The sequence below is a fragment of the Leuciscus leuciscus genome, assembly GCF_965113295.1.
Source record: "Leuciscus leuciscus genome assembly, chromosome: 15".
In the NCBI taxonomy this organism is placed as follows: Eukaryota; Metazoa; Chordata; class Actinopteri; order Cypriniformes; family Leuciscidae; genus Leuciscus; species Leuciscus leuciscus.
Genome location: NC_138739.1, coordinates 20164065 through 20182456, shown reverse-complemented (window position 1 = coordinate 20182456; position 18392 = coordinate 20164065). Strand labels below are relative to the sequence as shown.

Here is an 18392-nt window from a genome sequence, read left to right as displayed (position 1 = left end):
TAGCTCACCAAAGTATTGGGAAATTTCAGGGAAAATTTCATTTTTAAATGAATCACAATTCAAAAGGCTAAAACAAGCTACACATTATTCAGTGAGAATTGTCAAATGTACACTTTCTTTTCACATATTCACACTTTCACATACATTTAGACTTTCATTCTATATATATTCAGACTTTCATTCTATATATTCAGACTTTCATTCTAAATATATATTCAGACTTTCATATTCAGACTTTCATTCTATATATTCAGACATTCATTCTATATATATTCAGACTTTCATTTTATATATTCAGACATTGATTCTATATATTCAGACTTTCATTCTATATATTCAGACTTTCATTCTATATATATTCAGACTTTCATTTGATATATTCAGACATTCATTCTATATATTCAGACTTTCATTCTATATATATTCAGACTTTCATTCTATATTCAGACTTTCATTCTATATATATTCAGACTTTTATTTTATATATTCAGACTTTCATTCTATATATTCAGACTTCATATTATAAATATAATTATTTCCTGAACGGCTTGCCATAATATGTATATATATATATATATATATATATATATATATATATATACACACACAGTATATATGTTAACAGCACACCATTCTAAAAATGATACTTAAGACATGGTGGAAAACGTGTTTATCTTTCATTTCCATTGTGTATATCAGTGTATTCTCTTTTAAATGATTTATTGTCAAATGACTATTGAATGTAAACTCCTCTTAGGAAATGAATATCACCGTTCAATTGTGAATTTATCTGAGAATATTCTTAAATAAGGAAATCTATTCAGTGATTGATCCATGCCTATGTCGTCATCCAAAATCCAGTTTGTGGCACAGCAAAGTGTCGGGAATCATCTCCAAGACTGACACTTAAAGGAGTCATAACCTAGTATTACATTGGATACCTACTGCTGTATTATAGTCTTTCAGGCCCTTCTAAAAAAGAAAAGTGGAAAAAAAATAAACACAGACCTACTTTTACCCTTATTTCTGAAGGCATTATTGTCTCGCGAGATCAATGCGATGTTTTGGCTGTCGTGGACGCTCTATATGGCTCTGCACGCCAGTTGAAAGGGTTGTTGGGACAGCGTCATTAAAAATGAATTTCATCCACTGGTCCCTGATAGTTTCGTCCGATTTTGGGAGATAAAACACATTTACATGTTTTTTATGGCAATCAACCACAGAGCAAGTCCGGTGTGCACTCGGTTTCTCCATCTTTCTCGACTGAAATGACTATGAGGGGGAGAGGGGAAGGGGGGGCTTCCTGCTGCGGTGTCCATATATGGTATATCCTACTACCTCATGACGTCAAGAGGGAGCTGAAATCAAAATCTCGTATTTGAGTGCGCGTGCACGCGCGCTGGTTTATTTACCCTGAGATAAACAAACGCTTCACTTTTAAATATCGGCTTCCCGGCCAGTGTATAATCGTTAGTCGATCATAACATACATTGATTCTCGTGGAAAAGTGAAAATTGCAGGTTATGACTCCTTTAAGTTTTAGTCCTACACCTCACTTTTACGAGTGAGATGCTTGATAACTAAGTTTTAAGCACAGCTCTGAGCAAATAATTGTTTTACTCTCAAGTCCATTCTTAGCAGTGTTCTTGTGAATAATTCTCAGAGGCTTGATAAATCAATATATACAACACCACTAAGCTCATGTCTTTTTCTCTGATATTTTTAAATGTACGAGGTACTAGGTATATTGTTATACGCAAGGCAGTTTTTCTTTTTGCAAGAAACAAGTAAAAGTTAATTGTTTATTTCTTCAAGAGACTCATTCAACTGATGTAGATGTGAGATTTTGGAAGTCACAATGGGGTGGAGAGGCTTTATTCTCTCTTTATTCTGGAACTTCTCACTCAGCAGGAGTCGTATTTTTGTCTATATGGAGGGAGAGCAAAATTGTTGCAAGTTCAGGCGACAATGAATCACTGGATTATCGTGTTTGTTTTAATCAAATTAATGTAATTAAATCCTCCCTAGGGTCATTTTGACCCGGAAATCATCATGGAATTATTTTTTAAATTGAGTGTTCATCAGAGTGGCCCAAGACCCTAGATACACAAATAAACCACAAATACACAAAAAAATTGAATAGATTCCAGGAGTTTTGTAGTTGAATCCTTCTCTCACGGGTCAAATTGACCCACATAGAATGGAATGTGAGGAATGCTTCAGTACACATAGAACAACCTAAAAATGCTCAAAATTCAAACTAAAAATGCTCAAATTCTAACAAAAAATGCTAAAACTTTAACAAAATATGATTTTATAATGTCTGCATGTGTATCTGAATGTATACTGAAGAGAAATAACTTTAGGACCCAGCAGAACAGCTCATTTGCTCCATATAGAGCTATAAGGCCATAGTGGCAAGTCATGAAATTTCATGTTATTATTATATCGATTTTTTACACAAGAGGTCGTCAAAGACACCCAATGTAAGATATTTTGAGCTGAATGAAAAGGTTTATGCATGAAATTATGAGTTTAAATAACAAATAAAATCTCCCAAAAAAATTGCATAAAAATATAGAAAAAATATTATCAAAATTAAAAAAAAAAGGTGCACAATTTTTTTTTGTCCTTTCTGGACAAAAAAATATAAGAATAACTTTAGGGCTTTGGGTCATTTTGACCCGCGAGGAAAGAATTTTGTTACAAGATGTGAGGGAAGGATGAGGGTTAATGTTAATGGTTACACTAACAAGGCAGCTAATAAGTTGTTTTTTCAGAATATGGCTGCCAAAATTGATGACTGGAAGAACAGATTTTACAGACAAAATTATAATGGGAGGGGACTTTAATGCCGTTCCAGATGAATGTCAGTATTCCTTTCAAAACTTTTTCCTATAACCAACTGATTTCTAATATATCCCATTTTCTTGATTTGATTGATGTTTGACGTGTAAAGAACCCACATAAAAACCTATTTACAAGGGGGTCCTTTTCAGGGCACATTCAACGTTCTAGATTAAATTTTTGGTTGATAACTAGTAATCTTCTTTCATTTGACTAATATTTATCCATCAGTTTTAAAGACAGTTATGCCACTTTTTTACAAGATGTAATATAAATCTCAGATGTCCCCAGAATGTGTCTGTGAAGTTTCAGAACAAAATACCCCACAAATAATTTATTATAGGATGTTTTAAAAGCCCCTATTTGTCTATCTGATGGACACACATGTATGTTTAGCTACCAGAACTCATTGGAAGTTTAACAATAATCTGTTAAAATGTGATTCATTTTGTAATTTTGTTTAGTTAACGATCAACAATGTTAAAATTATGTCTGAATTAACTTCAATTGGTTGAATAGGAATGGGTTAAATTTAACATTTAAAGATTGGCAATTAAACAAATTTGTAAATGCTAGAAAATTAAGGCAGACTAAATTATTTTGGTAATTAAGACTCTAGGTGATAGAGAGCAGAAATAACTTCAGTTTCTTCAATCAGAGCTGGTTAATTTTTATACTTAAAAGGCTAAAGGATCATTTATATGATAGAGGCAGGTGGATTGAGGAGGGGGAAAAATATTTTAATTTCCTTTAGAAAAACACAAACAAGTGTTAAATGTGCATTGTGTAATATTTAGGAGGATCTGTAGACAGAAATGCAATATCATATACATAACTGTTTTCAGTGGTGTATAAAAACCTTACATAATGAATCATTATGTTTTTATTATCTATCTACAGTACATACACCACGGGTCCCCTTACATTGAAATGCCATTTTGTGCCAACATGTTTCTACAGTGGCCCTAAACAGACAAACTACTACAGAACGCGTTTCGTTACTATATTGTTCTTCGTGCAAAGAAGCTAGCCAAAGTCAGTGAATAAAATACTGACACAATGATGGACAAGTAACGATAATATTCGCAATAAAATCGTTTTACTGAATAATAAAGTAAATATAATTTCTTAATTTATCTTTGTAAAGAAACCTCATTGCTTAACTGGCTCTGCTGTCTCATATGATAGCATCTTTTCCTGTCGGCCACCGTAACTTTTGTTGGTTGCAATTTGTAACCTCACTACTAGATGCCACTAGAAATCACACACTTCACCTTTAAAAAAACTATTAATAAACTTAGCATTAATAACTATATAAGTGAAGAGAAAGCAGTGATATATGATTACATCTATTCCTTCTATAATGATTTAAATAAATAAATTTACAGAGAGATTGTGATCTTTTCTTTTCCTTCTTAAAAGATCCTGACCCTACACTTTAAAAAGTGCGAATTAATGGCTATTCATAATTGTGATTTAGAAATATACAGGGCATTCCAGTAAAAAACGAGGTTAATACATATGGGTTATGATCACCAAAGATTACAAATGCTTAAAAATAACATAATACAAAGTCTGAAGCTTTGTTTCTCTTTGTCAAAATACTTATTATTATTAATATTTTAGCATATTTTTCTTTGATGTATATATCGGCTACCTGTTTGTCTTCACCCTTGCTCCGTGTCTTTATTAGGGGCCAAGCCCTGAAAGGGCTGTAGCCCCTATTGTATCTGTTAGTTTTCTTATTATTATTCCTCCCCAATGGGGAGTCAATGGCAGCCATATGAACCGAAAGTAGCAAAATTATGATGGTAACGTACACCTTCAGTAATGATCTCCACTTTTGACAGGGCCAGCAGAGAAGGCCCAGCTGACCCTGACTGCCCACTACCGTTCCCGAGATATTCGTCTCTGAGTGTGACCTTGCCTGTATTTGTTGTCATATGCTAATTAGCTTAGCAGCATGCTAATCAGAGGCTATTCTTTGTAATGTGGATTTTGACTATCAGGTTAAACAATTTATGTTAATGACAAAGTTATCTTAGATATTATTGTTGTTTACAATATGCTGCTTGGTCTGATTGTTAATCTGTTTAATAATGATAATATGTCAATGACTTTTTGTTATTTGAAATGATTTGGTTTAGTGTGCTCATTCTCACACTGAAGGCTCTCCTTGACAAATTTGTAAAATCAGCATCAACAGGGTGGCGCAACTTGCTAAGCCACAAGCCCAAAACCTTTCAGGTTGTGGGTTCGAGTCCCGTGTGGGGCAACTTTATAAAAGTGTGTCATTTAGAGCCAATAGCTGTGCCTTCAAAAGCTCAAGTCTCTGTAAAATTAAACTAACCATTGTATCAGTGGTATGTTGTTTAAAGCAACAGGCTACAGCTTTGAAGATTGTTTAATCAAATCCAGTGTACAGCAAACATTAAACCATGTGAATTGTGCAATGCTCAAAATATTCCTATTTAAAGGGATACTTCACCTCTGGGAAGATGAATGTGTATTTAAAATAGGTCATTTAAGTAGAAGAAATGTGAAGAAATGTTTGAATTTGGAGCTTTCTAGACTGAGAAAAGCCAGAAAATGTATTTTTGGCTTATGTGGATGAAAGACAACAACTCCCAGAATGCACTTGCTTCGCTGCCTTAGGAGGCCACGCCTATCGGTAAGAGTGCGCAGTTGTTGAAAACAACAAAGCTAGCCTACGTGATGAGTTTGCGAGGGATTTAGAGATCGTCCAAAATGTCCGGGATTCGGCTTTTGCGTTCTACAGTCGCCATTCATCATGTTTACTGTGGCGAGCAGGATGAGGCTGACGGCCGCGGGAGAACAGCGCGAGGCCGGTGGCGTGATTACTGAGACGCGCCGGGTCTCCCATCTCTCACGGAGGAGCGGGAATTTTTCTTAGCAATGGTAAAACACACATCAACCGATCACTTGTTTAGCGTTCATGTAAACACTACATTCAAATTCACCAATCGGAATGAATTCAGTCAGATTGAAAGGTGTGCATGTATGTAAACAATGAATGGCGACCGCAGAAAGCAAAAGCTGAATCCCGGACATTTTGAACGATCTCGTCCGCTGGACAAGTCCGGGAAAAGGAGGATGGTTACTTACTCAGCTTTCTCCTACTATTCAGCTTTCTCCACAGAACAAGAGCTTGCTAGCTTAACTTCCAAAGAAAACATGCGGAACAACGCCTTCTACTGGATGTAGTCTTTAGCCTCTGTCCAGAAAATCCTCCGATGACGCAAAATGACGATTTTTGCGTCATCGGAGGATTTTTTCCAGACAAAAAATACATAAATCTCTTGTCTCAGGGTCATATGAGGGTGGAAAGCATGGTAATTCAAAAATACTACAGGTTTTCTACTAATACAAAGCTTAATGCTAAATCCTGAAGTAACCCTTTAAAAAAATCTTACCGTAAAACTTCAAATAATAGCTGAGTCCCAAATAGACGCCTGTCTCTTTTACACGCCTGATGTAGCTACAGGTTTGGGTAAATAAAGGCCGGTCTCAAATAGAGGCCTGGTCTGTTTTTTAGTTTCGGGTTGTATTTAGATTGCGCACGCAAGAGAGCTGTTACCGCAAGCAAGGCAGGCAGAGTTAGCGGAGGCCGGAGAGGAAGAAGTGGAGCAGAGCAACGAGGAGGAGGAATTCGCCAATGAACTTGTATTTGAGGATCGCAGTGATGATGATAGTGATGAATAGGGTCCTTTTGGATCACATGATTGCAGTTGTTTAACAGGGTAGCCTTCTTTCTTTCTTGTTGATGTGTTTTGGGGAACTAGTTCATAGGCTTTGGATGGCTCGATGAATATTACTAGTATATTACCGGTAACTTGTATTGTTCAGCCCATGGCTGTCACATCGTTTCTTTTTTTATGCTGCCAATAATCTAAAGGGGGTCGCACACCATACGAGAAGCGCAGCGCCGTCCTACTGTCATGCTTTCCGTCTATCAGTCTATGCTATTTGGATCGTTGTCTCTGGGCCTACACTCAATGAACACTAAATTAAAGGCCCGACTCATATAGACGCCTGTCTCAAATACAAGCCGGTTTTACGGTATATCCAAACAAGCCAAAAAAAAAAAGAAAAAAAAAGAAAAAGCCATAAGGGCTTGTAACCGTGTCTATTTTATTCTCTGGCTCTTCTTTTTCTCTGGCTTCTTTTCGCTGGCTCTCCTTAGCTCTGGCTCTTTCTCTCTTCCCTTTTCTAAAGGGACATTCTGCAATAATAATAACAAAAATTATAATAATAATAAAACACTACTCATCACCAGGCTGAAACTGTAGCTTTAAGTTACTTTGTTTTAATCCACTTTGTTACACCTCAAATGGCAAGGACACGTCTATTAATGTAATTACTAATAAGCTAGTCTGTGCACTTATTCTTTAGAATGGCTCAGGCACAGAGAACATTGGCAGCTTATGGACCCTACAACGTTGATGCTATTTCACTACTGTAAAGTTGCTTCACTGGCTGAATTTTTAACAACGTACAGACCCGACTTAATGATAACATAAATTGTTGTTGTTGATTATTTCCATGTTCAAGGAAGAATCAGCGCACAGACTTGCTTATTAATAATTACATTAATAGTCATTTGAGGTGTAACAAAGTATTATTGATTAGTTGCCGCATTAAAATATTTCACTTATTGCCTATTATTTTATACCTGTATAAGCAACTTTTGTTTCAAATGATTTATCTTTACAAGATCAAGCCTGTACTAATGTTATTCTAAGCATTATAATCCCGCTCATTATTCAAGTTTGGATTTCTGATATATGGTCTATTTTTATGGCTCTTTAATCTTTATTAATTAGTTGCTGTTAGCTCAAATTTGGAAATAGCGCTTTTCAACACTTTGATAGTGAAAATCAGCATTTTGCATATTGCCCATATTTTTTTTTTCTTCACATATTTAATTTTATGTGGATAAAAAAATGAGGCTGTTAGAAAAATTTATATCAGTGTACTAAGATTTATTACTAGTTAAAATAACTTTTAAAATAAAGTGTAACAGAAGGTGCCGAGCTATAAACACTATTTATATACACTATATATACCGAGCTATAAACACTATCACTATTACTGAGGTTTGATTTAAACTGTAGAAGTGATTTTAAGAATTATGATTGATGTATGTTATTGTTACTGACCTCAATATCTCCAGTTTACAGTGTGAATCCTTCAGTACGTCACATAAGTGCTTCACTCCTGTGTTTCCTATTTCATTTACACTGAGGGTCAGCACTCTCAGGTGTGATGGGTTTGATTTCAGAGCTGAAGTCAGGATGAGACACTGTTTCTCTGTAATACTGCATCCACACAGACTGAAGACAGAAAGAGAAAAGACAAACTGAAGTGCTACATCCGGCACTAGTTTAATTCCTGATACTCTGTTTTTAAGGCTGTCACACTAGTTCTGTGTGCTGGAAGATGTCAATTCTTCTCTAATATTTTTCAACAATATATTTTGTCTGTTTTCTTTACTCTTTATCGTAGCAGCAGATTTCTGCAGAACAACATTTACACAATCAGTATATTGTATCATATTATTCAACTGTAACACAATAGACCTTAGTCAGGTTAGACTCCATATTGAATTTTATGCATATGAAAATGAGATTGTGAGAAAAATTGTAATATAAACTGGTACACTAAGATTTATTACTTACTAGTTTAAAAAAACATTTAAAACAAAGTGTAACAGAAGGTGTAGAGTCAGAGCTATAAACACTATTACTTGAGTCCTGTTGTCTTAAAATAAACAGTGAACTGTAATCTCACAGTAACTGCTGTACAGTATAATGTTACTAACTGTAGTTTCTCCAGTTTGCATTGTGGGTTCATCAGTAGATCACTGAGGTTTTTCACTCCAGAGTCTCCTAGTTTATTCCCGCTCAGGTCCAGATCTCTCAGGTGTGATGGGTTTGATTTCAGAGCTGAAGTCACAGCAGAACAACCTTCATCTGTCATTGTACAGCCTCTTAACCTACATTTGGAGAAATGAGAAAAAGAAAATATTCATTCTGCAAAGTTATAGCATCTCAATAACAAATAAAGGACAAATTCCACACTAATTGTTTGTGCCCTTCAATGGTACAAGAGACACAATCTGTAGGGACGTTCAAAACGAAAGTGATTAACTGAATTCCTTCATGAAGGGCTCTTCCACAAGTCTGTTAACAAAGGGTACATGTGATGGTCAGTTTTTAATTTTACATTACAGTTTTTTTATTGAATGGTCATGTGACCCAGAAGACGAGGTCTTGTGATTCATTTTAAAGACAGATGACGGGAGAGTTTAAGTAAACATATGATCAGAATAATTCAAGTTGTTTTGTTTTGTTTGTGATATATAGGCCTATTACACACATTTACATCTTGAATTTAAAATGAAGTTTAAATAACTTAACAGGTAAAAAAAAAATGTAATAAGGTAAATGTGACTTTACCAGTGTCCAAAGAAGAGACAGCAAGTTTTTATAAATTTGAGAGCAGAGAGAACACCCACACACACATAAAGCATATTTTAAAAAGCTTCATTACAAAATGTATATTTATTTGCAAAAATCATATTATTGTAAGAAAAGCTAATGGGCTGCTGGACGCCATACTGCGTTGTCATGGTAACATTCCAAGTGAAAATAATGAGGAAATTACATTGTCTTTTTCTTCACCAAGTGTGTTCCAAACAGCTTCATTATGACACACAAAAGCCCTGATGCCCTTAAAGTCTCCATTTCAAGGACTATCAGAGTGAAGAAGGGCATAAGGATGCTCACTTACAGTTGGAATTCACCAACAAACTCAGGACACTAAGACACCAGACTCGGTGTCTTGATTTAAACTGTAGAAGTGATTTTAAGAATTTTGATTGATGTATGTTATTGTTACTGACCTCAATATCTCTAGTTTACAGTGTGAATCCTTCAGTAGGTCACATAAGTGCTTCACTCCTGTGTTTCTAATTTCATTCTCGCTCAGGTCCAGATCTCTCAGGTGTGATGGGTTTGATTTCAGAGCTGAAGTCACTGCAGAACAACCTTCATCCGTCAAACCACAGTCTCTTAACCTACATTTGGAGAAATAAGACAAACAAAATCTTTATTCTGTTTCAGTCAAATACCAAAACTCTATTGCCTTTCGTTTAGATTTAATTAATCTTCCTCACCACAAAATCTCCAGTTTACAGTGTGAATCCTTCAGTACGTCACATAAGTGATTCACTCCTGTGTTTTTTATTTGATTCTTATCGAGGTCCAGCTCTCTCAGGTGTGATGGGTTTGATTTCAGAGCTGAAGTCAGGATGAGACACTGTTTATCTGTAATACTGCATTCACACAGACTGAAGACAGAAAGAGAAAAGACAAACTGAAGAGCTACATCCGGCACTAGTTTAATTCCTGATACTCTGTTTTTAAGGCTGTCACACTAGTTCTGTGTGCTGGAAGATGTTGATTCTTCTCTATTATTTTTCAACAATATATTTTGTCTGTTTTCTTTACTCTTTATCATAGCAGCAGATTTCTGCAGAACAGCATTTACACAATCAGTACATTGTATCAAATTATTCAACTTTAACACAATAGACCTTAGTCAGGTTAGACTCCATATTGAATTTTATGCATATGAAAATGAGATTGTGAGAAAAAAATGTATATATACTGGTACACTAAGATTTATTACTTACTAGTTTAAAAAACATTTAAAACAAAGTGTAACAGAAGGTGCAGACTCAGAGCTATAATAAACACTATTACTTGAGTCCTGTTATCTTAAAATAAACAGTGAACTGTAATCTCACAGTAACTGCTGTACAGTATAATGTTACTAACTGTAGTTTCTCCAGTTTGCATTGTGGGTTCATCAGTAGATCACTGAGGTTTTTCACTCCAGAGTCTCCTAGTTTATTCTCACTCAGGTCCAGCTCTCTCAGGTGTGATGGGTTTGATTTCAGAGCTGAAGTCACAGCAGAACAACCTTCATCTGTCATTCTACAGTCTCTTAACCTACATTTGGAGAAATGAGAAAAAGAAAATATTCATTCTGCAAAGTTATAGCATCTTCAAAACAAATAAAGGACAATTTTCAAACAGTTTTTTTTTTTGTGCGCCCTTCAATGGCAGAGGAGACACTATTTGCAGGAACGTTTGAAATGAAAGTGATTAACTGAATTCCTTCATGAAGGGCTCTTCCACAAGTCTGTTAACAAAGGGTACATGTGATGGTCAGTATTTAATTTTACATTACAGTTTTTTATTGAATGGTCATGTGACCCAGAAGACGAGGCCTTGTGATTCATTTTAAAGACAGATGACGGGAGAGTTTAAGTAAACATATGATCAGAATAATTCAAGTTGTTTTGTTTTGTTTGTGATATATAGGCCTATTACACACATTTACATCTGGAATTTAATATGAAGTTTAAATAACTTAACAGGTAAAAAATGTTTTTAATAAGGTAAATGTGACTTTACCAGTGTCCAAAGAAGAGACAGCAAGTTTTTTTATAAATTTGAGAGCAGAGAGAACACCCACACACACATAAAGCATATTTTAAAAAGCTTCATTACAAAATGTATATTTATTTGCAAAAATCATATTATTGTAAGAAAAGCTAATGGGCTGCTGGACGCCATACTGCGTTGTCATGGTAACATTCCAAGTGAAAATAATGAGGAAATTACATTGTCTTTTTCTTCACCAAGTGTGTTCCAAACAGCTTCATTATGACACACAAAAGCCCTGATGCCCTTAAAGTCTCCATTTCAATACTATCAGAGTGAGAAGGGCATAAGGATGCTCACTTACAGTTGGAATTCACCAACAAACTCAGGACACTAAGACACCAGACTCGGTGTCTTGATTTAAACTGTAGAAGTGATTTTAAGAATTATGATTGATGTATGTTATTGTTACTGACCTCAATATCTCCAGTTTACAGTGTGAATCCTTCAGTACGTCACATAAGTGCTTCACTCCTGTGTTTCTTATTTCATTTCTATCCAGGTCCAGCTCTCTCAGGTGTGATGGGTTTGATTTCAGAGCTGAAGTCAGGATGAGACACTGTTCCTCTGTAATACTGCATTTCCACAGACTGAAGACAGAAAGAGAAAAGACAAACTGAAGAGCTACATCCGGCACTAGTTTAATTCCTGATACTCTGTTTTTAAGGCTGTCACACTAGTTCTGTGTGCTGGAAGATGTCAATTCTTCTCTATTATTTTTCAACAATATATTTTGTCTGTTTTCTTTACTCTTTATCATAGCAGCAGATTTCTGCAGAACAACATTTACACAATCAGTACATTGTATCAAATTCTTCAACTTTAACACAATAGACCTTAGTCAGGTTAGACTCCATATTGAATTTTATGCATATGAAAATGATATTGTGAGAAAAAAATTAATATATACTGGTACACTAATATTTATTACTTACTAGTTTAAAAAACATTTAAAACAAAGTGTAACAGAAGGTGCAGACTCAGAGCTATAAACACTATTACTTGAGTCCTGTTGTCTTAAAATAAACAGTGAACTGTAATCTCACAGTAACTGCTGTACAGTATAATGTTACTAACTGTAGTTTCTCCAGTTTGCATTGTGGGTTCATCAGTAGATCACTGAGGTTTTTCACTCCAGAGTCTCCTAGTTTATTCTCACTCAGGTCCAGCTCTCTCAGGTGTGATGGGTTTGATTTCAGAGCTGAAGTCACAGCAGAACAACCTTCATCTGTCATTTTACAGTCTCTTAACCTACATTTGGAGAAATGAGAAAAAGAAAATATTAATTCTGCAAAGTTATAGCATCTTCAAAACAAATAAAGGACAATTTTCAAACAGTTTTTTTTTGTGCCCTTCAATGGCAGAGGAGACACTATTTGCAGGAACGTTTGAAATGAAAGTGAACAACTGAATCCCTTCATGAAGGGCTCTTCCTCAAGTCTGTTAGTGATGGATTGCAGAGTTCACACGGCATGATTTTAAAAGTGGTAAGATCCCTGTTCTTTCCACACTACACGACTATCTGGGGTAACATTCAGGTGCTGCTGTGTGAACTGCATGTTGGATCTATAACAAGCGGCAACATTCTGATCTGAAAAATGAAGCCTACCCGGAAGTGCGAAAAATTGCAATACATCGAAAATCCGCTAGGGGCAGGTCTCAAAAGGGAGCAAATGTCCATAGACCCCATGTTAAAAAGTCCGTTTTCACAGCATAAATTCATGTTTTTACAGGTTGGTCCCATGGACTTTTATTGTATTTTTCGATAGGTTCCGAGTGCCTGACAACTGTGAGGGCTGGTTTTCTAACTCGTTTGTTTAGATCATATTTAGATATAAAATGTATGACAATATGGGCGTGGTTAACTTTGATTGACAGCTTGATTGACAGCTGACAAGGCAGCGCCACTTATGACAACATAAGAAGCGCCATTTTTTAATACAGTTGACATATAATACTACTGTTTCTGTATCATGAAATGTAGTTTTAAGAGTTTTTCAGGCGAGAATGTAGTTGTTTACAGCTCAAATCTGTGGTTTATTTAAGGATTTATAAAAAATGTATCCAGTTGATCCAGCGATGACTGGGCGCTCGGCGTTCATGTACCCCGCCTGGAATAGCTTTTTCTCGGCTGGTCGTTCTGAGGTTTGCCGCCAATGCCGCAGACTCTGGCGTATCTGTGGTGGTTAACCCTCTGGAGTCTGAGCGTTTTTTTGGGCCCTGGGGGTGTTCTGACATGCTCTGACATTTGTGCTTTTTTCAGTTGCTTATAAACATATTAATGGCAAAGGTGTAAATTCACTCTATATAGCACAAACAGGACTACAATAATATGTGAGCCACATGTATGTACATGTTTTCATTTTTGAGAGAATAATGTTTATGCGTGGTTATCGAAAAAACTAAAAATTAAAGTTTTTGAAATAAGGCCACAAAACACATACTAAATATGTGGCAATAAGACTTTTGACTAATGGATGTCCTCGCCTAGAGTTTTTTCTTCAAAATTATGTGAAAATAGTCTTGCTTTATCGTTCACATAAAACCATACATTGATTTAAATTGATGTAAAACAGGTTTTGCTTGGAAAGCCAATATGCGAGGGGGCGTGAACGAGGAGTGGTTTACATCTTAGAATACACCCACTCTGCATAATGATGAGCCATTCACTCAGGTGTGACACTGACTGAGCCACAATGGATATAGGACAAAAGATATATTTAGAAGAAGACTTATATTGACCATTTAAGATTTTGCTTACATCTATCTTGTAAATATGTTTTGCTATTTTATTAAAACGGTTACAATTACAACAATAATTACAATTTCAACAATATTTCAAGTGTACTCTTTCTTTGTAAAAAAAATGATTATAGGCCTACATTTTATCTATGTATTCATTAGTTTGAATATAACCAACATTGGCACAGCTAACATCTTAGTTGATGACTTTATTTTTGACAAAAATAGTATTTTATATATAGAAATTGCTAAACAAAAGCTTATTTGATGTGGCAGTATATTCTACAGTAAAAACTGTACCCAAATCTAGTCAACAAAATGTTGTCTTTCATATTTCGTCTGACTGTAACGTTGTTTTCATGAAATATTAGGGCATATTGTTAATTTGCAGTTTAATACGTTGCTTATACAAATAGCCTACATTTTATTTCAACATTCAGTCGATGTTTACTTATCTCAGTATAGCAATGCAGTTTGCTAAAACATCATCATTCATTCACACACGCGATTTAAATTTAAACTGTCTTTGCCAGCTGTGGTAAACAGCGCGCATCTCTGCCGTTTATTCATTCATAAACAGAAACCCACGTGAAGAAATTCACGTGAGAAGGAAAAAACTTACAGTATTCCTCAGCTCGCTCCTCGATATACCCGCACTTCTGAGGGACATTTTCCATTAGTATTATTCCTCACAGCGCTGCAAGACGGTGTAAACAATGATCTAAATAAACTTGTGTGTTTTCTCGAGCTGATGGGGGCGTTCACAGGATTGCCCCAGCCATTTGCGTTTGAATAGCGCGCGCTCTCCGTGGGCGTGGCCGATTATAACGTAATGAGATGAGATGAGCTCGACTGGAATCGCTCTCTTTTAATACAGATTTCACAAGATGAGAATATTAGCTTTTTATATAAATTACTTCATCTAAAAGAAGATAATTCAAGCTTCATGCCTGTGTGTCTGTATGTCTGTTTGACTGAGTATTCGCTGAGTTATTGTTAATTTTCGGACGCGTTTCAGAATGGACTACACTGACAGAGAGAAGGCAGAACTCGCTTCGTGTTTATTTTTCTTTATTTGGCAAAAAGCACAACACTTTGTTTTTATTGTGAGTATACACAAAAATAATACACATTTAACAGAATCGATTGATGTATGAAACTCCTATGGAAAATCAAAGTCAACAGAGTATTTATGAGTTTCTTTTACACTAATAAAAAAAAAGCGAGCTGGTATCGCCGGCGATACCGTAGACCTCAGGGGGTTAAACATGAGATATAATTCGTCTTGTGTCTAATGGGCGATTTTTGGTCTCGTGAATCTATCATTTGTTCCCTGGCCAATCGTTTTGGCTGTGGGGAAGTTTCATAACTTTATAAGCTATTTAACTTTACCGTTGTATGGTTAGACTAGAGCGCTGACTTTGTATGTTTGACTGAATTGTTTGCTTTATTTGTATAGCTTCTTATACCTTTTACTTATACTTTTATAATGGCTAATATTGATAAAACTGAAATTTAACAAAAAGAGACTGGTTGAGTTTTGTCATTTTAAATTTTAATACAACGAAGATGATCTGTAATGTTGTTTACTGCAAAATCTGTTGTTTAGTACAAATGCACATTATATTATAGAATATTTTTATATTATATTTAAAATGAAAAGAAGCAGGTTTGTGTTTTATATTTTGTTTTTTCATAAATAGGCAAACGTTATGTGCAGTGAATAGAATCAATATGCGTTGCCTGAACCACATTTGTGTGGCTATAATGTTTAAGATTTCTTTAAATGAAAACGAAAAGAGTTAGTATGGTGTTTTATAACATATTTCGTTGCCTAAAATATACACAGAGATAACCAGAGTAGCAGAGCTAACTGAGTGACTCGCGCTGCGTCAGAAGGTGGGCGGGGTTAGGATTTCCCAAGATTTTCCAAGATGGCGCCGCCCATACCCCCCATAAACGGCTTCAAACCCGTTCTTCAGAAAGTCTATGGGTGACGTCACAGACGCTTTGTCCATATTTTTTACAGTCTATGATCTATATACAGTATATATATATAATTGAGTTTAACATTTTGTTCATGACAACAAATGAACATGAGTTTGAAGTTTGTATTTTGTTTTGCTTGGAAAAAGCCGGCCTAAACCAAAGTAGCCTTTTAATTAAATATTTAGTTAATAAACTTTTATGACAACATGTAAACCAAATGATTTAATCCCTTCATTATCAACACTTTAATAATGCTCATAATGCTAATAATTTAAAGGGGGGGTACAATGGTGTTTCATGTATTCAGAGTTGTTTACAGTGTTAAAGAGATGGATTCTCATGCTTAACATGGCCAAAGTTTTAAGAAAATATTTTTGACGAATAACGGAGAATTTATGTGCCGAAAATCTTACTTCCGGGTTGGTACAAGTTGATTTTTTTTCGATCGTGGATCTAATGACGTAGACCAGAGTGGAACTCCTTATATGAACATTTCTCCCGGAAAAGCTCGCCCGCGCACACGTCGACCAGAGGAGAGCGAGACCGCGCACATCAACGCGCTTCAACAGGAAATCATCGGCAGCGCTACCTAGGATTTGTTCAAAGTGTGTTTTTGGATGTGAGAGAAAGTTTACCGTGTTCAGCTTCCCAAAGAACCCAGCGTTAGGAACAGTGGATGCAGATTGTTTTTCCGGGGCAAAAACGAGTTGTGTAAGACTGTTTGTTCCCTGCATTTCGACGATGATTGTTTTATAAACAAAGCCCAGATCGACGGATTTGCAGATCGTCTAATGCTTAAGGATCGAGCAGTCACAATGATAAAGGTTTGCGGTCGCAGGCGGTGAGTAAAACTGCTTCAAATGTCTCTGTGTTGTTGTTAGCTCGGTTAGCACAGCTTTAGCTCCGCCCACACGGCACGCCTCCAGACGCTCGTTTTTTCCGGAAAGACTCGGTACAGCCTATCTTTCTTTTATAAATATAATAAAACTAAAGACTTTTTGGAGATATGAAGGATGCAATACTACTCTATAGGTACTCAAGATTAACAGGAGATTGAGTAAAAATGAGCATTTCACCCCCCCCCTTTAAGTGTGAATTGCAACTTCTCTTTGTTTTAAGTCAGTCTCAGACGCTCCTCTCCTCTTAGATAGCCTGTGGGGGGTTTGGAGGGGCAGTTTATCTTTAAAGGCAGTTTATCAGTGGCTTTATCGTGGGGGTGCAGGACAAGGTGATAAACACTCCTCTTTCATATGGAGATTGTCGGATAGCCAACCTGATGATCGGATTTTATCTTAAAGAGCAGGCAAAGGCAAATTTCCTTTCAGGATAAATCTCTCGATGTGTCCAAATGTAGGCCCTATCTAAATTATAAATATTGTAACTAATGTATAAGGTTTTTCATAAAAATGTTCAATTGAAGTGCTCATTCCAGTTGTTTCAACTGGTTTTGTAGAGGTTTAGAATGTTTGATCAGTGTGTGTATATGATTGTCAAATATCGGGCATAATCTAACATGAACTTTTGACGAAACTCGTTCATGCCAACTAGAAACGAATGCAAGTGAGCAATAGATACAGAGTGCTTTTATTGTAAAGTGAATTCAACAACGCTTTCGGTTTCTTTTAAGCAACAAAAGCTAAATAATTTGTTGCAGTTTTTTTTATTTATTATTGGTGTGGATGACACGCAGCGATTTACAGTATTATCATACAGTATTATCAGCTGTTTGATGTGTTTCTACCCTGAAGGGCGCGCGCAGTGAGGGAGACAAAATAAACTTGCTAAAAAAAGATCCAGCCATACTTGTCAAGTATACCTTGCCATACCTGCGAGAATAGACTAGCTCCAAGATCACACCCATCTCCTGTCCCCCTTCCGTCATTTCTCCCATGAAACTCCAGTAATTTGTATGGCCCAAACCTCACTATATGAATAACCACATCAATATATTATTCCAAGGATGTCCAGTTGCCAGATCTTGTATGAAACCCATCCTACTCACACAATCAACACATCATACAAATTTCAACCCATTTGTGAGCACAATCTGGCAACCTACAACCCAGTCGCGCTGTTGCGCAGGTAGTAGACGCGGGAAGTTGAATAAAGCGTCACTGGTAGAAATGGGAAAAGAAGACTCAGGGCCCTATTTTAACGATCTGAAATGCAAGTATCAAGCGCAAAACGCAAGTAACTTTGTGGGCGGGTCTTGGCGCTGTTGCTATTATACCGGCGGGATAAATGACTCTTGCGCCAGGCGCAAATCTAAAATGGGTTGGT

General features: G+C 36.0%; 1 protein-coding gene across 1 annotated transcript in view; it reads right to left on the bottom strand.

Moving 5' to 3' along the window:
• The window catches only part of LOC309475585 (uncharacterized protein), a 518877-nt gene that overhangs the window by 350487 nt on the left and 149998 nt on the right, over window positions 1–18392 (bottom strand). The window contains exons 53-59 of the mRNA XM_082138403.1: window positions 12459–12632; window positions 11798–11971; window positions 10710–10883; window positions 10046–10219; window positions 9773–9946; window positions 8690–8863; window positions 8028–8201 (exon numbers count right to left, since the gene is read on the bottom strand). Coding sequence (XP_081994529.1) covers window positions 8028–8201; window positions 8690–8863; window positions 9773–9946; window positions 10046–10219; window positions 10710–10883; window positions 11798–11971; window positions 12459–12632 — 1218 coding nt within the window. The remainder of the gene's footprint in view (window positions 1–8027; window positions 8202–8689; window positions 8864–9772; window positions 9947–10045; window positions 10220–10709; window positions 10884–11797; window positions 11972–12458; window positions 12633–18392) is intronic.